Below are 26,500 nucleotides of genomic sequence, written 5' to 3'. Positions count from 1 at the left end.
TCAGACAGAATGAAAACAACATGAAATAATATAATTTCACTCGGTCAACTTCTGCATAACACAACATGGTCCATTATGTGTTCCACACCATACTGTTGGTGATCTGCTTTCTTCAATTCCAAACTCCTATGAATTATTTGGATTCAGCCTTCAGAAGCATCAAAAATTGCAGCTGGTAGCTGGATGGAAGTGTATGTTAAATGTAAAGAACAGATCTTGTGCTCCTCGTGCAAGACAATCCAATTCTCTTAGGACCTCTTTGTTATATTCCACTGAAGACCAGATCGCTGTTATTTTAGAAACTAGCAGGTAAGGAGATGAAAAATATGGTTTAAATGCAAAGGGTTTTTAAAGCAAGACACCTTGGTTCCTGTTCAAATCACTTCCCTCTTACTGACACAAAGTGAAAACAATTAGCATCTAATAGCATCTGCCACACATCGGTGTCTCACGAGTCAACACATTGGTTTCATTCATGCTACCATCCTGACAGTTCAAAACCTTAAAACCAAAATGCCTGGGATAATATACAATAAATGTCGTCTTGCAGAAATAATAATTGTATTGCATCAGAAACCTAGTGCCTCTGAACCTTTGATGTGCCCTCACGTTAGCGCATATGGAGGAAACTTCAATGCAGAAGCATCATTAGAGATGCCCTCCAGTGCTACAGTGCCCTCTGCTGTTCACTGAGCAACAGCTACAGGGGACTGTCAAATATAGTAACCAGTGTCGGAGTTATTAATATTAATGAATAATAAAAAAATGCATTAAAACGGAACAATAACAGGACTGTATGTTGGTAATATAACTTCCTGATTTGACGATTCAGATTAAAATGCTTTAGGCGGGTGCTTGGTATAACGACAAGACTGCCTAATAAACCTTAGAACAACAGTAGTCTAGCCAATAAAAGAAAGCAATCTGTCTTCATATGCTTATGATTCAACAATTATTTTCCAGGCTTTTGTCAATGAAACAAAACATAATGGTCTGTGCACTAATTTGGCATTAGGTGCAACAAGGGTACATGTCATGATTTTGAATAAATAACTTTAATGAGAGTAAAGCAAAGTAAACGCATAAAAAATGCACAAAACCAACTAAAATAGAGAACAGTATGCTTGTTAAAAACTAAAACAGCAGTTGATCAGAACAGCATATATTCCATATGTAACCATGTAATGATTACTGCCGCTCAAATGAACGGTTTAGATGAAAGCTCACCCACATCTTTGACTCAATGAACATAAAATGAAAAATCATCATGTCTAAAGTGCCCGTTTGGGGGGGGGGTTGAAGATTATGACCTTTCATAGTTATTCAGACCATATACGCTGATGCCATTGACATATATAACTGTTTGATTCCACAGTCATGGTAATACATTAAAAAACTTTTACTCTTCACCCAAAAACACAAGGCAGTGGCTCCTATATATTGCACCTATGATAAATTTTAAAAGCCTTTGTTAATTTTTCTCGCATCATATTTTGAGTATTTCTGCAACCTCTGACCTCTAGTAACAAAATGACACAACTAACACAACACACTTTAACAAATCAATCAGACTAGCCATAATAACCAAATACCATATTATGTGAGTGAATTTCCAAATTTATGTTGTGTCTGCTTAAGTCGTTTGAACTGTAATATAGAGTATGTAGTGCATACAGTGAAAGACATCCTTCAGTGAACAATTAAAGCATCTTTTTAAATATTATTTTATCTGATTAACAATGGAAAACCACTGCCCTGCAGAGGTCGTATATTTCTGTTTAATTTATTTTAGGTATTTTTTTATTTTATTTTTTTTAATCTGTCACTCTGCATAAATCTGCATCTCGGGTCTGAGCTCTGTCTGATGAAAACCTGTGTGGCCCACAGCTGTGGAATACAATCTGTTATTATGAAGTGGCATGCAGCCGTAGTTTGGGAAAACACCCAAACTAGCTCGGCTGGCCTTAGGGACTTTCGGATGTATGGATACATAGCTTTCGGAATAGTCTGAGCGAGATGGCACATACATACTACGAGTTCTTGTCCTGCTTTGGGAGGAGAATGACAGTCTGTGATCCCGCTCCAGTGTCATTTTCGTTTGACCACATGGATGGCGTGTTTTGACACTATGCGATCTCTTAGACCTCTGAGGGTCCCTGCTTATTGCACGAATGTATTGGTAGTCTTCTTTAGAGTTGCTGAGAGTCTTATACATCAGCCTGTCTTGGTTGCGGTTTGCAAGACTGAAACTATTGCTGGACCCGGTGTGTTTGAAGTCAGGACAGCTATATTCCTTATGTAGGGTCAAGTTACGTGGCAGTGCTGCGGGCTCGAGCCTGTGTTGAGGATAGTTGTGCATGGATCGACTCTGCTTCATTATAAAAGCCGATTTGGCTCCCTGCCCACTGCCATGCCTGTCTGACTTTGAGGGTACAGGCATATCAGGCTCAGAAAGTGGGTGCTCTGGGGAGTAATGTGACACCATGGTCACCCTGTACTTCCCATCAGCCCCTTCAGTTGAAATCAGCATCTCCTTTCCAGAGTTTGACCTGCTCCTAGTGTGCATCGTTTCTTGGCACTCGTGGTCGCCTCTTACTAGATGGGGCTGGGACACAACTGGACACAACAGCCTTTCTTTGGCTGCGTTTTCCTGCCTAATGGATTGACTGAAATGTCGATCAGACAAACCAGAATTAAAAGCCTCGTAGAGAGAAGGGTTCTTCATTCTTGGCTGGAGACCGTCATCTCTGGTCATGAAATCAGACTCGTTGTTCACCGGGAGGTTGCGTAGAGGCTTGTGGTAGTTCTCGGTACTACCCATAACCTTTGATGAGCGAGAAGGCAGTTTGCTGAGGGTGTAAGAAAGAGTGTATCCATGACTGTTCTCTCTGTATTGATTGTATCGAGCCTCTGAATAGGGGCTGTACCTGTACCGAACCTTCCCATCTTCAAAGTAAGGTCGCACTTGCTGGATGTCCGTTGGCGGTGGCTTTTGGTAAGGCTTGCTCTGGCTGCCTTGATGCTGGAGGAAGAAAAACTTGTCCTCTGGTGGAGTATGTACTGAACGCACCCTGCGAATAGTGGGGTAGACGGAGGCTCCATCCAATGGTGGATACCTTGGTCCTTGGTGTTTATAGAGGCCAACTGAAGAGTAGTCTTTCCGTTGACCCTTATATTTAATGGACTGGTGCAGGGACCGTGGCGCAAGCGTATTGCAGTAGTTCCTTGAGAGAACTCTGGGATGGGGACACGCATCGTCAGACTGATAATAAGGGGTGCTTTGCCCAACTGGACTTGACCACTGTTGGGAATAAGCAGACCTTTGGTCTCTGGGTTTGTACTGATACATCACACTCGCTGGAGTACTTGAAGCTTGTGGAAGAACTTCGTGCACCGAGGCAGGCATGGATGTTTCTGCCAATATGGCTCGAAAGTTGGCAGCATTAGCAGCCTGCTTGTTATGCAGCGCTTCAATGGCTGAATGACTATCCAAGGAAGAGAATCTCTCTGAAAGAGTTGGCTGTAAACTTCCACGTACCTCCATCTCTGCATCAAGGCTTGATCCCCCTCCATCTGTACCAACTCCAACATGGCGGATGTTATCTCTCATCATTGTGTGGCTCTCCGAAGCCCGCTGAATCTCTGGATCTCTGCGAGGAAAGAAATCTTGAGAGGGCACATGGGTGCACTGGCCACCAGATGGTGCATCACAGCCATCAGAGAAGCTGAGTCCGCTCTCACTGCCATGGCAGGCGCAGGTGCTGCGTAGGCTGCCTGCATCGGTGTGGCTCTCAGTAGACATGGTGCTTGATGGATCTGGGAAGGTTCTGCTAGACACATAGCGCACCTCTCTATCAGAGGACGTCTGTAGAGGAGGAGGAAATTGAAGTGTGAAGAGTGGATTCTGATGATGAACTGGAGAAATAGGTGTGGGAGGTTCAGAGCTCCCACGTTTGCTGAGTCGAGTGGCCTGTTGGGCAGATTCAGCCAGCGCTAGAGCTAGCATACGAGCAGCACTCTTTACTGCAGGCTGGGGAGTTATGAGAGAGACAGACCTCACCAACCCAGGCGTGCATTCAAATGAAACCGCACCTAGATGAAGAAAAACAAACCAAAAACTTTTAAACAGAGGAACACAGAGCTAAAACACAACTTAAAAGTGTGGTTAAATGTTGGCTTGGTTAACTTTCTGGCTTTTTCTTATGAATATCCTGTGCTAAATACCCTGTGCTAAATACCCTATACTAACATATTCCTTCAGGTAAAATACTGGCTTAGCTAACATTGTTAGTTTTATCTCATTGGCATTATTAGCTGTCTCTATCCCAGCATATTCCTTTAGGGAAAATGCTAGCTTTGCTAACATTAGCCACATTTCCATACCCTTCAAATTGTGCAAACTGAAATTGCGAATTAAAAATATGCCTAATGGAAATGCATCAATTTTGCAAAAACTCTCATATGTCGCTAAAAAAAATTTACGGTCACATGAGGTGGTTTTTCAGGCAATTTGAAAAAGTAATTTCACGAGTTCACACTTACATATAATAAATAGAATAAAGTTTATGCGTATTTGGCGTGCTGTCCAAGGGGAGAGCTCAGAGCTCGGAATTTTGGCCTGAACCCAGAGTCCCCCCCCCCCCCCCTATAGGTTAGGACAAGAATAGTTGTAAGTGCGGAGGGATGCTGGAAAACTGCCAATGAACAGAGGTAAGTCTGCTGTGTATATACACATGCATCTTATCTTGTTAACTGGGTTGATTACTGATTATTCTCCTCTCATGTTAATTAGGTTAATTATTTGAACGTGCTCCTCCTGAACTTTGTAAATAAAACATCATATATTGCAAAACTGCAATGTAACAGATTTTTTCGCATTTGGTCACCTGGCGTACGTAAAAGTCACATGATCATTCTTTAATGTACTATAACCTGCAAGAAACACCTCATATGTGGCTGCTCTCAAGTATAAAGGGCTTTCCTTGCCATAAATGGATAACCCCTTATTTACACTGCACACGTCTGTGGTGCATTACGACTCCGACACAGCCACTCTACCAGCTGTGCCACGGCACGTTTCAGTGGCTGAAATATACCTACCAACATCCGTCGCCATGACTTATCGTGAGAGCAAACAAATTACAATATTGTAACATATTAGCATATCGCAAAAGTTTTGCACAAATCTTTAATGGAAACTTGGCTATTGTTAGAATGTTTTCTTTTGCAAACATTTCTAACAAGGGGTATTCATACCCTTTAGCTGGTTCCAAGGGAAGTTTTGATTTTGTTTTGTTAAACTAATATAACAAATAGTAAAACATTGTGAAAAATATCAGGGCTGTAAAAATATTTTAAGCCTTTTAACATTTATTATCTTTTGTAATTAACAGCTTAACACATTCAGTTAATGTTTTAAGGAGAGTAAACAAAACAATGTGCAAGTGTTGAGTTTGGCATTTTTTGTGGGTGACACTTGTAGTGGAACATATGGTCCTTTATATAAATGTATTCATACATGTAATGAAATTATGAATATAAGAATGGTGCTGACCTGAGTCTGCTTTTCTGTGCTCCTTGACTTCTGTGGCTCTACTTTCCGCTTTGCAAAAGCTTGCAGAACGCTGATGGCCTTCACCACCTTTTGTGGACACACTGGGCTTTTTCACGAGGGACATAATGTTAGAAGGGCAGGACACAGTACTATTCTTTGCCGCTGAGCTCTTTGCAGTGCTCTCATGGCCAGTCTTAGAGGTGCCCAGTTCCAAATTATTTGAGGTGACTGGCATTTCAGAGGGTTTGTGATTTGCATCTTCAGAGCGTAGTGGGATAAGATCAGGCTGGGAGGGACTTGTGACTTTGTCTGAAGTCTCTGACTCTGTATGGCTGCTGCCCGCCTTCTTGCGACTGCCTCTTATCTTACTTGCAGGTACAATGGGATCAACCAGCTGTGTGGACTGAAAGGTCAATGGGTCTATGTCTAAGGAGGCTATGCCTATAAACTCAGCATCTGCTGCAGGGTGAGGTGGAGATATAAGTGCTGGCACACAAGAGGAAGAGGAAACGGTGTCCTTCTTGTGGTCTTTGAGACTGGAGCGAGAGTCTCCAGTCAATCTGCTGTCCAGCAGCTCCTCATTAAAGGAGATTGATAAAGCATCACTGGTGGAGAGCGGTCGACGTGGACGATATATATTTGATCCACCTGAGACAAAACATCAGAGATCAGCCTATGGATGAGTAACAACTGTAAAACAGTTATATTAAAATTATATTAAAGATTCGGTGATGTTGCCCTTTCTCCTAAACCACACATAACAATAGCATGTCAGCAAAAAGTGGAGACACATTAAGTCACAGAAACAGATGTGATATCTCAGTGGCAGTAGAGAGTGGTATAAAAAAGCTTATAACACATTTAAGTATGGAAATGGAAAAAAGCGAAACATGATTTTTACCCTCGAAGTTATGTGAAGAGGATAGAGATTCTTCACTTTTAGCAGATCGTAGTGTTCCACTGTCTCCTCTTCCACCTATAAAGTAAGCCAGAGTTTAACTACTTTTTTTTAGGTAATTAATTATACTTTATACTTTTATTAAGCAAGGATGCATTAAGATAATCAAAAGTGACAGTAAAAACTTTTATATTCCTACAAAAGATTTCTATTTAAAATAAAATGCTGTTCGTTTGAACTTTCTGTTCATCAAAGAATCAGGAAAAAAAATATTTCATAATATTAGGGATAGTTCACCCAAAAATTTAAATTCCGTCATTAATTACTCACCTTCATGTCGTTCCAAACCCATAAGACCTTCGTTCATCTTTGGAACACAAATTAAGATATTTCTGATGAAATCCGAGAGCTTTCTGACCCTCCATAGAAAGCAATGCAACTGAAATGTTCCCAGACCAAGTAACGCAGTAAGGACATTGTTTAGATAGACCATGTGACACCAATGGTTCAACCGTAATTTTACCAACCTGTGAGAATACTTTGACGTGATTTGGAGGAGGAGAATTGTTGAATAGAGTCGTTATTTTAGTTTTCTTTGTACACTAAAAGTATTCTCATAGCTTCATAAAATTAAGGTTGAACCACTGATATCACATGGACTGTTTTAGTGATGTCCTTACTACTGTACGTTTCTGGGCCTTGAACATTTCAGTTACACTGCTGTCTATGGAGGGTCAGAAAGTTCTCGGATTTCATCAATATCTTAATTCAATCCAAAGATGAATGGTCTTATGGGTTTGGAACGACATGAAGGTAAGTAATTAAAGACAGAATTTTCATTTTTGGGTGAACTATCCCTTTAAGCAGAACAACTGTTTTCAACATTGAAAATAAAAAATGTTAATTGAGGACCAAATCAGCACATTAGAATGATTTCTGAAGGATTAAGTGACACTGAAGTCCAGAGTAATGATGCTGAAAATTATACTTTTCCATCACTGGAATAAATTATATTTCACATTATTATACACTTATATTTAAAAAAAAAAAAAAGGTTTCTAATGAACAGCTCCATCATTGCTTTTGAGCATTGCGCATAGTGTGAAAATCATGACTAAAATGCCCTCTAGGTTAGGCAGCTCACTAGGATTTGTAACAAATACAGGTTGATATTAAATGAAGAGTCGAAGCTGTACCCGGAAGGGGAGCGGTTTTCATCTCATTGGGCTCACTGGGATGACGCTGCAGTTTGGGCTTGGCAGTAGCAGAGGACTTTCCCATATTAAAGAAGGAAAACAAGTTTCCCACAGGAGACTTCTTCGCCTTGGTTGAGCCTTTTTTCCTACATTTACCAGCAACAGTAAGCGGTTACTACTTCACATCTGCATTTTTTTCTAAATGATGAAAATATCACAATACTAAAACCAGTACAAACTGACAGACCTCTCAGAAGGGAAGTCAATGACGGTGTGGAATTTGCCCTGCAGCGCTGCAGGCCCCTGTCCCACATCAATATACTTGCTGTCCGGAGACACAGGAGAGATGAGCTGGGCTTGAGTCCGGGCCTGGGCTTCCTCTAGAGAAAGCAGCTTGGTGGATGGAGAGCTTACCAGTAGAGACTTTGGTCGAGCTAAAGTAGTGTGGCCTGTGGATTCAGGTTAGAGTTATGAGCTCATTTAAGATCCTCATTAGTAGAGTCTCATCTAAAAATCAATTCTGGTGGGAGGAGAATTGCAAAGGCTCATTTCTCACCTGTGCTATGGCGGATCAGAGTGCTGAGTTTGGGACTGAACAGAACGTCGACGTGATTAAGGATGAACTCCACAACAACCGACTGAACACGCACTTCCATGAAAGCAGAGGTGCCGCTGAAACACGCAGACTCAATCTGTTTAGACCTGCAACAATTGAGGAACAAGGAATGAATGCAACATTTTTTACACAAATTGCATCTTTACAGACAAATTTACCAAAAAAAAGTAACCTGAGAAGATTTGGAGCCCAGACAATTGCAAGATTTTTGCAGTGCATGTTGGTGACGGCACTGTATGTTCCCATACGGGATAAATGTCTCATGAGGAACTCAAGAGTCCTGGAAACAAAGAATAAAAACAAAGATTTCATTATGTTCTAAATCTTTATGACTGCATTTCTTTTGTCGAAGAACATTTTTGTCCGAAACAACCACTGGTGTCCGCAGACTTTGTATGAACAAAACAACATTGTTCTTTAAAATATTTTCTGTGTTCCACAAAAAAAACAAAAGTCACACAGGTTTGAAATAAAATAAGTTAATGATGACAGAACTTCTATTTTTGTGTAAACTATCACTTTAAATCTAAATAGAAACACATATTTACATTATTTTCACATATTACCCCAACACCAAGAGCACAAAAAAATGATGTAATCATCTAATAAAGAGAAAACTGCACTTCTCTTTTTCATCAGTAGAGGGTGCTGTGCGCTCATCTAACCTGTAGTGTGGTGGAGGCAGCTGCTGTATGACATCATGGACTTTGACCAGCCTCTCCTCATCAGTGGCTGCTGATACAGCATCCTGGGAAAATATGCCAAAGCATCACCTCTGTGTTCCGATACTAGCACTACACAGTTACAGAACATTAGTGTGTACGTGTAGAAGTGGTTCGATGCTTACTGAAAATTTCTCATATAGCTGGTAGGTCAGCAGTGGGTTGGGCAGCTCCCGGAAGTAGAGTTTGCACAGCGATCCCACTGAATGAATGTCCTGGACGTAGCTGTCCTTAGTGAGATCTGGAACATGCTCCGAGTCAAACTCGTGCCTATAGACACAAGAGGGTAATGCATTTTCTTTAGACTGATCATTTTATATCTATATTCGACTCAAAAAAAAAAAAAAAAGTATCATGGTTTCAAGCACAACTGTTTTCAATATTGATAATAATAATAATAAGAAATATTTCTCGAGCAGCAAATCAGCATATTAGAATGATTTCTGAAGGATCGTGTGACACTGAAGACTGGAGTAATGATGCTGAAATTTCTGCTGAATAAATTACATTTTAAAATATATTAAATCAGAAATTAGTTATTTTAAATTACAATAATATTTTCAATATTAAATGCAATATAATAGAAATTAAATGCAATATTAAATATTTTCAAATAAATGCAGCCTTGGTGAAAATACACTTACACCGACCCCAAACCTTTGAACAGTAGTGTATTTTAATTTCTATGAATTTTCCAGGCATGAAAAATAAATAAACCTCACCTCAGTTTCTGAATGTTAGATGAAATCCCAGATAAGCGGTAAATTCCATCCACGACTCCATGTCTCTCAATTAACTCAGTGCAGCTTCTGATGACCTGTGGAACTGTTGGAGCAACACATTAAATCTGCGCTTTAAATATGAATTACACAATTCAATGAAATATGTAGATGCAATAAACATCCTCTAATGTCTCTCTCTCCTCTCACCATCATGGCCCGAGTTAAGCAAATGCTCTCCAAGGTCACAGCCGAACACTCGCTCTCTCAGGATACCTCGCTGTTTAAGCTTCTGCTTGGTCGGACGCGACTTCATGAACGTGCGCAGAAATGTGATCAGCTTGCCGTGCTTCTTAGACACTACAAAAAATGAAAATAACAAAACTTTTAAATCAATGCTGCCAGCTAGTAACAAACTGTACCTTTAAATATGCTAAGGCTGACTTAATTTCATTTGAAATTGAATAAATTATTTACCTATAACAGAAAACTGATATAGAGGAACATTTTTTTTTCTGCCTTCAAATCCGTCTTAGTATTGTAAAAATAAAAATTTGTAATGTTTAAATAAGTTTTAATTACACTGATCACTCGATGAGATAATAATATACCTTAATTAACTAATTAAATAATAATCAAGTGTCATCACTTTAATTGATGAAATATAAGGTGTTGTAATTATACTATATTTGTACACTAAAATAAAAAAAGTGTGTACCTGGTTTGGCCAAAGAGTTGGTCACATTTGAGGGGATTTTCTCACTAATGAGTTCCACACATTCAGAAGGAAAAAATCCCACCTGTGAATGGAAAAATAATACACTGAATATAACTAAATGCTTCATAGCGCACTTCATTTCAACAAGGGCAAAATTAACATCATTAGGCCTACTCTTTAAACAGTCTAAAATCTCAAAGACACAGCTGTGAATCCCTCTGTACATAACATTTACAATCTTGCAGCAGCACAATATGAATAATTATTTATAGTCGTGCATATCAGTAGCAATTACTTTACGACACATTTATCACCAAAATTCCTCCCTTATCAGCAATAGAGAAAGATGACTGTAAGGAGTCGATGTTTTGACTCAGATGTGACATAAAAGCTGCAAAAACAAGTTTCAGATGTAAAGCAAAGTGATGACAGTTTCCAGCACATACAGGCTTTTTCATGAAATAAAATAACATAAAAAACACAGCATACTTGAAATCCATGCTTGCCCCTCCACCAGCCAGTGTCTTCTTTAGGAGGCATATCAATCACTGATACTATGTCTCCAACCTTTTGAACAGAAATTATGCTTCAGTTACTAATACCAAATCCAAAATTATTATGCAACAAAAAAAAAAATTAAAATATATATATATATATATATATATATACCTCAAAAGATAGTTCATCTGCTGCTTGGGCAATGTAGCGCTTTATGACATGGGCCGCAGCTACAGCAGGAACATTAATAGAGGATTCGTCATGAACCAGCAGGTGATTCCCTTTCTTATCAATCTAGGAGAGTGAAGAAAGACAAATCAAATATATGAACACATGTATATAATCAGCAACCAAAAAAACATTACCTTATGTAATGATTTCATATTTCCTTTTACAATGACTCGAAAGGTGCAACATCAGTGAGAAACACACAGAATATGCTGGGAAAGAGCAAGCTCGTGCGACTGAGCACGTTGAGACTAGTAAAGTCAGGTGTCTCTTATCCTTGTTAATGACTAACTGCATATAAACAATGGGTGTGAACTGTTGTTATATACACTAAGTCTGAAGTCTGTCCTAAAATGGGATTGTGTTTTATGAGACATTGTGAGCAATTTACTGTTGTTAAAGCAAAGGTGTTAAACACACCTCTTTTGTTAAACACACCGTGCCACGGTCAATTCTCTGTCAATCGCGTCTATATTTAAGAGGCAGGATTTGGGCAAGCAGCCACAGGAAGCATTCAGGTGTAGTGTAGGTTAAAAATCAGGAGTGGCATTAATACCTCCATCCATGTGAGTGCTGGCCCGCAGTTGATCTTGTTATCAGCGATGGCTGAGAGACGGGAAATATACGCAGTAAGCATCTGGGAAAGTGTCTGTGGAGAACGAACAGAAACCGAGCAGGGATAATAAACAAAGAGACAATTTTCAACACTCTCATTGTGCTCCTTTTGAGATATAAGCTTTTGATCCAACACAATAGCTTGGTTCCAAAGCCTAGCAAGTGGCCTTGTTGTCTGCTATCTACTTGTACCTTCTAAGGTGATCTACATGGGCAGCAACACGGTGTAACACAATAGATCTCAGTACAGGAAGTATGTGTGAACTTGATGTTAGCATGTTTCTTAGCTAACTATACAATACTCTAATAGACCACATGTAGCTCCACCCCGTTTCTGTTATTGTTTTCTGTCTTTCAGTTTGTATTTCCATAGTGTGAAGGTAAGATTTTACAAATTTATGAATAAATTCCGGTCTACTGCTATTTGTTATGACATCTTCTTCAAACATTACTATGCTCATGATAACTTTTTGTGAACTCTACAATAAGTAAATTCGTTTCACCAGCTAATTACTCTTCAACAGCAAGGCTATAGAAATACATAGAACTTTTGCAATATAAAGACGATATATACACAACACACAAATATTGCAAGAGGTGGGCTCCAGAAATAAAAATGTATTTTCTTCATAGGGAAAGTGATTTTTGACAAGAATCTTTCATAGACGGACCTATTGTGAGTTGTAAATCGATGGTATATGCTTTTGTTGAAGCCATCAGCCTGCATTATTTCAATCATGTTTAACAACGCATGGTGGAAAAACTACATTACCCATGACTCTGCAAAGAAATCTCCACCAATCAGAGAATGTAAACAAGCAAATTGCACCAAATGAACTCCCATGAAGTGTTGCAAATTACGTAATTGAGTACTACTTAATAGTTGTGTATAGATGCATGTTTTGCTTTAAATCAAAGTTTGTATTGTTGCAGTCGTGGTTTTAACTCTTTAACGAAGACTTTTAAAAATTTCCTGTGAGAAAAATACTTCGGAATCCAAATGGTGGTTGGGCAGTGTTGCGCTCTATTGAGAAAATAGTGATTTTTTTAATTAGCCTGAGCTTAATAATTTTCAGTATTGAATGAATTGCATAAGCCTTTCCATTTTTGGCCACCATTTTCAATTTCACTGGGATTGTCTTCACCAAGGATACATGTAGACAGTCAATGTACACTCACCGGCCACTTTATTACATACACCTGTTCAATTGCTTGGTAACACAAATCAGCCAATCACATGGCAGCAACTCAATGCATTTAGTCATCTAGATGTGGTGAAGACGACTTGCTGAAGTTCAAACCGAGCAGCAGAATGGGGAAGAAAGGGGATTTAAGTGACTTTGAACGTGGAATGGTTGTTGGTGCCAGACGGGCTGCTCTGAGTATTTCAAAAACTGCTGATCTACTGGGATTTTCACGCACAACCATCTCTAGGGTTTACAGAGAATGGTCCGAAAAAGAGAAAATATCCAGTGAGCGGCAGTTGTGTGGACGAAAATGCCTTGTTGATGTCAGAGGTCAGAGGAGAATGGGCAGACTGGTTAGAGATGATAGAAATGCAACAGTAACTCAATCACTCATTACAACCGAGGTAAGCAGAATACCATCTCTGAACGCACAACACGTCGAACCCTGAAGAAGATAGGCTACAGCAGCAGAAGACCACACCGGGTGCCGCTCCTGTCAGCTAAGAACAGGAAACGGAGGCTACAATTCACACAGGCTCACCAAAATTGGACAATAGAAGATTGGAAAAACGTTGCCTGGTTTGATGAGTCTCGATTTCTGCTGCGACGTTCAGATGGTAGAGTCAGAATTTGGTCAGAACATGAAAGCATGGATCCATCCTGCCTTGTCTCAACGGTTCAGGCTGGTGGTGGTGGTGTAATGGTGTGGGGGATATTTTCTTGGCACACTTTGGGCCCCTTAGTACCAATTGAGTATCGTTTAAACGCCACAGCCTACCTGAGTATTGTTTCTGACCATGTCCATCCCTTTATGACTACAGTGTACCCATCTTCTGATGGCTACTTCCAGCAGGATAATGCACCATGTCACAAAGTTCAAATCATCTCAGACCGGTTTCTTGAACATGACAATGAGTTCACTTTACTCAAATGGCCTCCACAGTCACCAGATCTCAATCCAATAGAGCACCTTTGGGATGTGGTGGAACGGGAGATTCGCATCATTGATGTGCAGCCGACAAATCTGCAGCAACTGCGTGATGCTATCATGTCAATATGGACCAAAATCTTTGAGGAATGTTTCCAGCACCTTGTTGAATCTATGCCACGAAGAATTAAGGCAGTTCTGAAGGCAAAAGGGGGTCCAACCCGGTACTATCAAGGTGTACCTAATAAAGTGGCCAGTGAGTGCATGTGTGTGTAGTGAACCAACCTCAGGTTTGTCCTTCAGGCTGTCTAATCGGGGCAGCTCAAGAAGCTGAGAGAATCTTCTATCATATATACAGAGGTGGAGATGCTTGTCAAGGACACGAAACTCTTCGTATGAACGCCTCACTGTCCACTTACGACCCTAAGACACATGAAAAGCAATGAGTGAATTTAGGAAGAACAGTCATTCTAAAGAAAGAGTTAGACTGACAGAAATCTCCTTGAGAAAACATAGGAAATAGATAATGATTGAGAAATGTCATCTTTTAATAATAATTCATAATTAGGGGATACACCATACTGTTTTCAAAATTGTCTACCTTTTTTTTTTTTAACCGGAAACTAACTCAGTAAGGACTCGGTTAAATTAAACGGTTACTCCACCCCAAAATGAAAATTTGGTCATTAATCACTTAACCCCATGTCGTTCCAAACCCGTAAAAGCTCGCTCGTCTTCGGAACACATTTTAAGATATTGTGGATCAAAACCTGAAGGCTTGTGACTGTCCCATTGACTACAAAGTAAATAACACTGTCAGTGTCAAGGCCCAGAAAAGTATGAAAAGCATCGTCAAAAATAGTCCATCTGCCATCAGTGGTTCAATCTGACTGTTATGAAGCGACAATAATACTTTTTGTACGCAAAAAAAAAAAAAAAAAAAAAAAAAAAAAAAAAACTTTATTCAACAATTCATCTCCTCTGCATCAGCGGAGCACCGTTTTGGAGAATATCCGCTGGACGCAAATAGCCAGAGGCGGACAGTAACTAAGTACATTTACTTGAGTATTTTACTAAAGTACACTTTTTGAGTATCTGTACTTTACCTGAGTGTTATTTTTTTTCTGGAAACTTGTGACTTTAACATCACTACATTTGAAAGACAAATATTGTACTTTTCACTCCACTACATTTCTGTCCTCAAAGTAGAAAGTCATTACTATGTAGCAGCTTTGAAAGTCATTTCTTTTGCTTCTCCAAAACGTGAATTTCTTTTTTTCCAGATTATCAGTAATCACTCTTGTAGGGCTACTTGAAGTGATTTTCCCAGCATTTTTTAAACACTGACCAGTTGCAAATGTGATATTTATTTACAACAACTCAATAATAAAAAGTTAATAATGTGGTATCTATTAGGCACAATATTGTCTGATTTTGCTAAACTGTTTATGTGAAAATATAACCTATAAAGCCACAGAAGAACTGTTGTGCGTCTCCTAATAAAACACAATAGGTGTTGGACTTGAAGCAGCACTGCACAAGACCGTTCTGTGTGTGACATCAAAGTACCGTGAGAGATTTTTGTTTTGATGTCAAATAAGTCTTGCTGTTTGCCTTTTTTCTTAAAACAGTGTTGCTGTTGTAAAGTTATACAGCTACAGTTGTGTTGCTGGGTTTTAAAGTAGGTTTGATTTTTTTTTTTTCTTCCATATCACTCTGTATTTACAGCAATTTCACTGTCCACTCTGTTTTAATGTTTATGAATGGCTACAAATAGATGTGTGCACACACTGTCAGACCTGTGCGAGATCACTACCATCCTGCTTTTGTGGGGGTGTTAATTTTTTTTTTTTTTTGTCGTTTTGTTTTTTTTCCCCTTAGGTTTTTAAAATTCTACAAACTCTTTATTCCAATCCTACGGAGCCCCTAAGAGCTCATGGTGGTGGAAAGATTTCGGGGTGGGTGAAAAAAATTCGGGGTGGGAGGAAAAAATATTTTTTTAATCTTTTGCGTTCCCTCGCAAAACTTTGCGTTCTCTCGCAAAGATGTTTGCGTTCCCTCGCAAAACTTGAGAACGCAAAGTTTTGCGAGGGAACGCAAAAGATTTGAAAAATATTTTTTTCACCCACCCCGAAATCTTTCCACCACCATGAGCTCTTAGGGGCTCCGTACAATCCAAAGATACTAAGCTAGTCAGTGTATTAAGTAGGTGTAATGTATTGTAAGCTGCTTCAGAGGTATTGCAAGTATTTGAACGAAAACAGCGTATCCGTGTGGTGCGGCTGACACAGAACAGCATATGCTATTTGCATCCAGCAGATATTCTCCAAAATGGTGCTACACTGACGCAGAGGAGACAAATTGTTCTATTCGCTATTTTTATTTTCTTTGCATATAAAAAGTATTCTCATCGCTTCATAACAGTCTGATTGAACTACTGATGGCAGATGGACTATTTTGACGATGCTTTTCATACTTTTCTGGGCCTTGACAGTGCTATTTACTTGGCAGTCAATGGGACAGTCACAAGCCTCCCGGTTTTCATCCAAAATATCTTAAATTGTGTTCCGAAGATGAACGAAGCTTTTCATTTTAGGGTGGAGTAACCCTTTAAACTGGTCAAAAGCAACAGTAAAGGCATTGTTACAGACACTGTTCTTACAAAATATTACAAATAAATGCTGTTGATTTGACCTTGTATGTATTACAAGTGGTGAAACAAATAGTTCAGAAACAGCAGAGCGGGTCTCTTCTAAATCCTTTCAGCTCTTACACTTACCAGCACAAAAACAGCCTTTGAAGTCATATTTTTAGAAGTTCTGTGAACGAGAGTAAAACCATCCCAGAGCCCCATTGCTTTAGTATGGCAAGAAATGCAGGACCAAGAATATATATATTTTCAGCTTTGTCTTCATCTTTGCCTCAAAATCCTGTCTTTTCCCAAACCCGGACACATTCCATGAAACAGATAAATTGCTGTGCAAACTGCATGCGGTTGGCCGGCCCGTTTGATCTGAAGCTCTTAAAGGTCTTTTTATAACTTCACCATTTTTCCAAGGCTTAGCTTTTGCTCTGTTGCCATAACAAATCAGTGATCCTGGGATGATATTTCTTCTGCTCTGTCACACAGAAAAGGCTACAGAGGTTCTATGTGAACATTTCTCTGTGAAACAAGCTTACCTGGCAACAGATCTGGACCAGATACACTGACTCCTTTGAGTCCAGGCCATTGTTTGTGAGGTCGTTCTGATCCTCAGATAAAGACAGCTGTGGAGAGACATACACAGAGCGAGTCTGAATTTTCAGTATCCTTTCATTCTCTTATTGCAATATATTCAACAACAAATAAATAATATAAATGTCAAAGGGAGACAATAAAAGCAATCAATATTGTTACATATTGTACTACACACCACAATATAACCATACATCACAATGCCAAAAGTTTAAAATTGCAAGATTGTTCACGGCTTTTTTAAACAAAATATAATTATATAATTATAATTATAATTTTGGCTTATTCTCTGTTCACTTTTGTTTATTAATGTTGATCTACTGTTGACTTAATAGCTGAACATTTAAGCAACACAATAGAATCAAACAGCATGAAAACAGCTAAATATTTTATAAAAGGCATCTTGGGTTTCAAATGATAAATAATAGATATTGCCTAAAAAGCATTTTAAAAAAAGCATTGTGACATTTCAAGCATCAGTGACTTCATACATCTATAAAAATCACCTCAAGACCAGTTAGTCATTGCCATTAAAAAGGCGTAAAGTGAGAAAAACTGTAACATTTAAATATGTTACATATACAAAATTCAAACATGAATTTTCAATCAAAAGTTTTTAAACACTTGTTGGGCAACTGTATAATGGCATTTAAATGTAAATAAAAAGAAAAAAATCTGATATGAAAAAAAAATGTTAAAGTTTAAAAAAAAACGTTGGCACACAAAATTCAACGTTGTCTTCTCTTCTTTAACCACTTCAAACCAAAATTTAGCCTGCGCTGAAAAACTTTCATCAAAATGCAAAGATTGTGTAAAACATTAAAGCTAAGACAGAAATGTGAAAAGTATTATAGCTGAAATCATGCTATAAAGCAAAACTAAAGGCATTAAAATGAATAATGGCATATAAAAATCTTAATGAAAGGTCATCAGCTCAAGAGAGAGAACAAGAGAAAAACAGACACACTCCTGCTGCTGGAAAAGCATTGTAGCACAGCTCAAACATGACAATGGATTTTTAAAGGCTGCAAAAACAGCAGGCCCTGATGACTGACACACAGACAACAAGACATCTACACACGACAGAAAGAAGAAACAGCTGCAGGTACACAAAGATTCACAAAGCCAACACATCAAGGAATATTCCCAAACCACTAGTGGAGCAGTTCCAGTGCAACTTTAAAAACTGAAGTGATTCCGGTGTTTCGATATGCAAATGAATCATCCAGTAAGGCAAACCCCTTTGTAGTGTCTGCTGTAATTTACTTCTCTGCATCATCTCAGTAATGCAGACTCTCCATGCATCATTCAGCACACACACACACCAGCCTCCACATCAAAGACAAGAACTGCATCCCTTTAATTGATAGAAAATGCTGAGCCACTTCAAAGATGCATTAAACAAATGAAAGCATTGATCATTTATAGATAAAACTAACAGAAACTTACACAAGCTTTAATGACCTACTTAAGCACTGCAGTTCAGTCGAGTAATACAAAGTGCAGGATAAGCACTTGACTTACAGTAGATCTGTCAACATCTTTCACCCAAGCACAAACATAAGTCCATTAAAATAATGTAAACATTAATGTATTTCTACATCCTAATACATCTGCTTGAATTAAAAAAAATAATACTTTTAAAAAAAATATTTTTAAAATGCATTGTTCCTGTTTTATTTTCCAGTAGAAACAACAAAAAAATAAATACATAAAAAAGTAAATTTACTTAATGCAAAACAGTGTAAAATATTAAGGCTTATTTTAAGAGATTATACATCTTAAATTTAGTTTATTTTTGTTGTAAAACTAAATGTGACAAAATCTATAGTCAAACTTGTCAATGATGTAAGAAAAATAAATGTAATATAAATGACATAAAATACTAAAGTACTGCAGGGAAAAAGACAAATATTGCAACTCCAGAACATCACACAAAATATGACATGCAGTGTAGAATCCATTTTTTGTATGTTTTTAACACTACACTGTATGGCAGTAGAACCTCATGACAAAGCAGCCAAGGATTTCCATTTCCTCAAAGAGGGTATAATTCCTCTTCTAATGAAATAGGATGGATACTCACTGATATGCCGTCTGTCTCATCTTATCAGCACACTCAGGCCCATTCTGACAGATCCGACCCGATAGTTCCCTCGCACCGGAGCCTTTTTCCCTATTCAGCCTCTCTGCTGATGTTCTGCACAGCTGCTGCACGCAGACGCAGTAACCCGTCACACACACCCCCACAGACCAGCAGCCTGTGCTCAGTCAGCCCAGCTCATCAAAAACAAACGACTCGATTCACAGCAGAATGAAAATCAGCAATGCGCTGCAGCCAAACACGTCCTGTCTGAGACACAGACCTTTTCCAATCTCCATCTCCTGCAGTAGAGGGATGTGCATGATGCTGTGTCTAATTACAACTGAGGAAGAGGACAAATATAGAAATGGAGTCCCCCTTCGCTCCACCATCTTAGCCCCTCCCTGCGCTGGTTGTTGGTCCTCCATGCAGAACGGAGCTGCGCTCTCAGATACCGACCTCGGAACAGGAGGACATGTGCATCGATCTCAGATGTTGTTTGGAGTGTAGTGCAGCAGTTTTTTAAAATGGTTGTGGGATTTTAATATCAGGCATCCAATACTGACAATTTATCAAAATTGCTTATTTTTCAAAAGCAACTAAAAACATCCATGAAATCAAACACTAACATTATTATTAGTGATGTTTGTGAAGCACTGAATTGTGCAGTTTATTGAGGAGAGGTGCGCTATGACTTTTATAAGCAACCGGGTTTACGATGCTCGCACAGCAGGTGAAAAATTGGGCAAAAAAATTCCCATAGACTTTACATTGGACGAAATGTGTGACATCATATTTCTGCATCAGAATGTCATAGAGATTTGGGGGTGGGCTCATTTCACTCGGCCTAGCAAGCAGACAATAAATGGTGACATTTCCACTTCCTAGCCATGCCCTAGTAACCAGTTACAGCACCTTAGCAACCAGCCTATAGACTTCCATTAAAAAGGGGAGCGGTGTATCTGTGGAACAAAACATCGTAGAGACAAGTATGTGGCCACTTTTGGCTTGTGGTTACATAAAACCACAAGTCAAATTCCTCAAGTTACATAAAAGCTAGAAAGAGTAACCCAGTGATCAGGAGTTGACCTTTCTCCATCTGGAGCCACGGCTAATCTACAGTGCCAGAAATTACACAAGGATTGTCAGCAATTCAATCACATCATGCATCTTCTCTTAAAGATACATACCATGTTTATAGCATGTCTTTGAGATGAGCCCAAAGTCTTAGAGAGCAAAAGTTAATCAGACTCCACTTAAGTTAAAAATATGATAAATCATAATCCAGCGCTGACCTCCTTCATAAACCTAAATCCTGAATCTGGATCCATCTATATCATATTCTAAAAGAATATTCTTCTTGATCGTGATTTTTCAGTAAAACTGACTTGCTGCATTGCCGTTTCACTACAAAACCAAGACGTTGCTCAACCTTGATGTGGATTAAACTCAGAAAGCAGAAGTATCAATATTTCAAGATCAATCCACCCATAGAAAAGCCTTTCTCAGACATTTCAGCAGCACTGTTTGTTGAAGCTGCTGAAACGGGCAGGTTTGGGTCCAGTCTAATGAAGTTGTGGTGAGTGAGGGCTCCTTCCCTTCCGTCTGAGACGATTTATAGCGGAAAACACATAGACTTAATCAATGCCCCAACTAGCTGCTCATATGGAGATGGAGGTGACCGTTTTACTTTTTAAAATGTCTATTATGTAGTTGTATTAATTTTTATTTCAGTTTTAGTTTTAGTTATTTACATCACATTAAACTAAATGAAAAATGTTGCAATGGAAACTATCTGAAATAAAATAAGTTTAAGTTTTATTTCAATTAATTTATTTTATTTGAAAGTGAAGTTCATTGTTTTAGTTTTAATTTGCGTTAACTTTATTAACCCTGACACACACATTCAATCGATCATGTTTACATAAAATAAATCCACCACAAAAAATAAATAAATTAAATTAAAATTGTATTAAAAATATTTTGTATTATTTTGCAGTACGATAATCTATAATTATTTGCATTTATGATGTAACATTTATAAAAATATGTGGTGCATCTGTGCAAAATTTTAAACCAATTTTTATTGAATATTTTAATAACATGTCCAAAGTTATTGAACAACAACTTTAAAAAATAGTCAATTTAAACATACAGGCAAAACTGTATGTGTTATTAAAATACTGTTAAAATGTTAATTTGCATTTATTTCTGAAGATATTCTAAATCTGGTTGTTAATTATGATCAGGGCTTGAACTCATATATTATAATGTTTTGTTTGTTTGTTTTTTTAGTTTTGTTCAATTGTCCTCAGTAAAAGGTTCCTATCTTGTGTTCATACTGCATATGCAGTTTTTTTTTTTTTTTTTTTCTAATTTACACCGGACAGACAAAAGGCACCATGGCATGAAACTGCTGTTATTTGATATGCATTCACTGATATAGTATCGTTCAACTGCTGAAATGTGCACATGAGCTTTGAAAGCAACAAAAGAGAAATAGAACTAAAGGAATTTCCTCCTGAAACATCAAATTTCTTATTTAACTGCCAAGTTTGAAGTAGGAGAGTTTCTGTATCCCGGTACATGCATGACTCTGGACTCCTTCAGCCCCCGGCCACAGTGTGTCAGTGTGATGCGCTCAGGAGACTGAATGTGATCTAACAGAACAGGAGTCTGTGTGACCTTGAGAGCAGAAACATACAGGATGATGGAGGCGCAGAGCACAGAGCTGTAGGACGGGAGGGCAAAATTCCTGTTCCTCAGCTATGACACCATACCCTGTTCATGATGCATCGAAACCAACATCCTCGGTTCTCAGAACAGTATACTGTACATACAGCAAAAACTGAGGAGGGGCTCAGTGGTATTTACTGCTCTCTGCTGGAACCCATCAGCATAACAACAAAATCTGGCTGGACAAAAACATGCTGCGACAGATATGTTGAAATGGAAATGGAGAAGTACAGTTTGATGTTCTATCAGAGACAGTATAAGGATAAGAGGGGGAGGAGACTGACCATTTATAGAAAGAAAAAAAAAAAACAGTGGCAAATATGGAATAGAATTCTGATCTTTCAATTGAAGTGCCAATAGACTCGGCAGAAAATTACTCTAGAATGCACAGGCGTAATAACTGGACCAGGCTAAAAAATATATTTTTAGAGTAATTTGGGGGCATGGCTGCTGAGTAAACTGACTTTCCGTAAAGGGACTTTGTGTACGTTAGAGTTTGTCTGCTGTTTAGCAGGAACACATTTAATTGATCAAAAGTGACAGTAAATACTTGAAAAAAAATCCTGAAAAAATTTATTATTATTTCCATTACCACATAACAAAAATATTAAGCAGCACTAATGTTTTCAACATTGATAATAGTAAAAAATAATTCTTGAGCAGCAAATCAGAATATTAATATGATTTCTGAAGGATCGTGTGACACTGAAGACGGGAGTAATTATGCTGAAAATTCAGCTTTGCATCACAGGAATAAATGACATTTATATATTCAAACAGAAAAGAGTTATTTTAAAATGAAATCACATTTCATATTACAAATGTTGTATTACTGTGTTTTTGATCAAATCATTTCAGTTTAGGTGAGCAAAAGAGAACTACTTCAAAAAAATCTTACCGAACCCAAACTTTTGAACAGTAATATAGAGGAGTCATTGGTTTACAAATATTCCCATTAACTGAAGAAATGGACAGTGTTAATGTTAAGACTTTTGTATTAATATAACAGTTTGGGGAGGAACAATGACGTTGAAATCCAATCAGCTAGCCAAGATATTTTCCACAGCCTGAAGATCTTTCAGGGTAGCATATAACCTGACAGAGACCAATATGTATTGCTTGTAACTTAAACCACAGCCCTAACTTCAACATGATGAATAAGACCGCAGCTAAGAGCCTAATTAACACATTCCCATCAACCCTGAGTGATCATGGCCTTCAGCAGGAGTGCATTTACCATAAAACCCTCACCTGCACAGAGCCAAAGTCAACATTCTCATAGTGGAAGTGGGCACATTCTGCCAGCCTGGGAAAATGGCCTTTGGTGAGGGGCAGTCTGTAAAACAAAAAGAGCTCATCAGTATTCTGCTCCGTGGGTCTGGAGGAGACAAAACAGAGAAATAACTCTTCCCTTGAACATATAAACACCTACTTTTTGACGTTCTTGACCTTCATGCTGGCTGTGCTGGCACATGAGCGCAGAGAAGATTCTGCAGGCAGTTCAGGGACCATCGGCGTTCCTCGTGCCTGCATATATGAACACACACATGTAAACAAACGATTACGCAGCACTCTAAACGCATGAAGCATGATATACAGAAAGCCAGTACACACACGCACCATAACAGCAATGGCGTCCTCCCAGCCTGCAGTCTCTGCTGGCTGCAAGCTCCTATCTTCCTCCCCCTCATCATCCTCTGGGTGGGGCCTTAAAGAAAAGGGAAATAGAGAGGGATATGTTGAAATAATCTTATGCTATGACATACATACATACCTCTGCATCACATCACTCGGCACAAAGCAATTGCACCTATGAAATTCCTGAGCTAGGATTGTTTTAAAGGAACAGTTCACCCAAAAATGTTTTGAATCTGTTTGGCTCTTCTGTAGAACACAGAATAAGATGTTTTGCAGAATGTTCAAGCTGCTCTTTTCCAACCAATGAAACCAGTTAGTGACCAAATCTTATTCACACTTGAGCATATTCAAACTTTACCATATGTTGTGGCACATGCTGAATTAGCATAACACTAAATTAATTAATAATATATACGTTTTTTATTATGCCTAAATTATAAACATTATGTCTTTTTTTAAAAGCTTTTTGAGGACCCAAACTTAGATCTCCACAAGCCAACAGCTCTTATATGTCCCGGGCATGTGCAAAGCCCACTGCGCCATCTGATACATTCCTTCTGGTCCATTTCTTTTCCTCACTTTTGGCTGCCTAATCAAGCAGGACATGCAGACAATAAACTAACCAAGTCGAGAGGCACCACTCATTACACTGAACTCATGACCTTGGTGTAGAAATAACCAAACAACGAGCTACAAGTTCACCAAGGCCGAGCTGTGTCAATAACACAAGAGTAAAGCTGCTCAACAAACACATGCCAGTCCTAATGCATTTTTTTGTGTGTGCCTGTTAGGATCTTGTATATAGGAAAATTTGTTAATGAGGGTATTGAACCTTATATAATGTCTTTAATCAGTCAGTAAAGCTGTTTAGGATGTGTAGTAGTTAAACTATCAGATTACATAAACATATTATGTGTGAAAATAACACTTTATAAGCCATTTGTAATGAATTACACTCAATAGTTACATTCATTTCTAGTCTCCAAAAGTAAAAGCTCATGAAATCATGAAATGATCTGTCCATTTCAGAAATTCTCCAGAGCATTACCCAGTTCACCCTGCAGCTGAGAACATGGCCAGGAGGGTCGAAACGAGGAGACATTATAGAAGATCAGATCAGTGGCGGTAAAAAGCAAGCTATTGTACATTTCGCGACGCACAAGGATATCGCTTCATTCAGTCAGTCACAAATGAATCCACCTTAAATAACAAAGAACAGGGCTAAAGTGTAACTTGAAATATGATGCGCTCCTGGGGTAAGGAAAGGTGAGCTGGAACAGCTTTAAGGATTGGAAAGCCTTTAGAATGGGAATAAAAGACTAGAGTTTAGACGATTCATTCAGTAGACAAAAGAGAGTCAGTGATTTTGTTCCAGAACATCCCACACTCCCCCTTCCTCCAACAGATTAGACCACCGTGAGATTGAACGATAATGCCTGATCCTGTTCATGGAAGAAAGAGGCAAAAGTTTACTGCCATTTTAAAGTCACAGGCGCAACATAATGGCAGATTAGTGAGTTCTAAATGACTAACTATCGGTCAATGATTAATGAGAGAGTGTTCAGAATGAGTAGTTTTATCATATTTAGTCAATATTAAGACCATTTTTTTGGTCTCTATTGTTTAGTCAATTAAAATTGTTGACATTTTAGTCATATTTAGTCATGCTGCACACTATAATGGTGAAACTGATAATCATTTTGATCAAAATTATTATAATTGCAATTATCACGACTGTTGTCATTTGAAAAACTGCATGTCATAAAAAACACGATATTGTAACTTAGCAACAAGTTAGAAAAGAAAAGAAAAGAAAAAAGGAAAAATAATTGTTTTGCATTCATAATTTAATATGGTTTTGAAAAAATGGTTTTGTTTTACAAATTATTAATTTATAAATATCACTAACTGACACTGCTATAAAATGCCAAATTATCTGCTGTTTTACATTATTTATATTTTTGACATGAAGATCTGCAGTGGTCTTGATATAAATTTTTTCTTTTTTTTATTTACAAATATCACGATTCATTAATTTATAAATATGACAAACTAACATTGCCATAAAAATGCTCAATTATCTGCAATCTTACTTGATTTTAATTGATATTTTTACTTGATGAAGGTCTGCAATGGTCTTTATATAGTTTTTTGTTTGTTTGTTTTATTTATTTATTTTGTTTCCCCAGCGTGTTTCTGCATATTGGTTGCATAACATAATTTTAATCGGGGGGGGCAATTTTAAAAAGCAGAGGGGAGGGGGTTTTCAATAGAAAAAAAAACACACATTAATTACAGTACTTAATATAATTCTTGATGTTAAGATTTTCCTTTCAAAACTTATTTTAATCAGAACAGTTTTCACCCTGCTATTTTTTTAGTATGAATTACATATTTAATGAATAAATTAACAGATAGTATAAAAGATGTCTCATGTCACTGACTATTACATTAAACCATGCCTGCTTCCTTGGGACGGTACAACAAATTCATTGATGACTACTGTCCTTGTTATCATCTCTGTAGGGCACCAGTTGCACACAAATCTCCACTATAATTTACTCCTCAGGGGACAAATTCACATCTGCTGCATGCAGTGCCGCTGAAATATGCTGTCTCAGAAATAGAATAAAGTGACATGACGCACAAAACGCCTGTGTGTGCAAAAACCATGCACTGCACCTGATTATGCAGAGATTTAGCCGAATGTAAAGGAAATTCCTCATCTAACCTTGCAAGAGAAACACGCACCGGAAAAAATATACAGCATATCTGACCATAATCTAGCACCGCAGCAGCCAAAGCATACTGAGAGGCGAAGTATGCAGGCTGTTACTCACCCTTCACAGGGATCATGACAGCATGCGTCTCTCAGAGGTGTTGGAGCTCTGCTGTGTGTCGCTGCTGCAGTCCCGCTGCACGCCTCCAT

The 26,500-nt window shown here is 38.3% G+C and overlaps 1 protein-coding gene across 1 annotated transcript; it reads right to left on the bottom strand.

The window, feature by feature from the left end:
* Window positions 1-1,228: 1,228 nt before the first annotated feature.
* Window positions 1,229-26,500, bottom strand: arhgap32a (Rho GTPase activating protein 32a; the record flags this gene model as incomplete). The annotated part of the gene is made up of 21 exons (XM_079392771.1): window positions 1,229-4,092; window positions 5,555-6,202; window positions 6,456-6,530; window positions 7,649-7,794; window positions 7,896-8,097; window positions 8,205-8,350; window positions 8,437-8,544; window positions 8,930-9,012; window positions 9,112-9,256; window positions 9,709-9,811; window positions 9,916-10,065; window positions 10,424-10,505; window positions 10,913-10,990; window positions 11,093-11,215; window positions 11,706-11,798; window positions 14,165-14,302; window positions 17,060-17,146; window positions 23,185-23,269; window positions 23,366-23,460; window positions 23,554-23,641; window positions 26,412-26,500. The coding sequence occupies 21 exons, from the start codon at window positions 26,498-26,500 to the stop codon at window positions 1,823-1,825; spliced, it is 5,034 nt and encodes a 1,677-aa protein (XP_079248897.1). The 3' UTR covers window positions 1,229-1,822.

Source organism: Barbus barbus (genome assembly GCF_936440315.1).
Source record: "Barbus barbus genome assembly, chromosome: 34".
Lineage (NCBI taxonomy): Eukaryota > Metazoa > Chordata > Actinopteri > Cypriniformes > Cyprinidae > Barbus > Barbus barbus.
The sequence above is the reverse complement of the archived record's forward strand: the minus strand, read 5'-3'. Positions and strand labels throughout refer to the sequence as shown.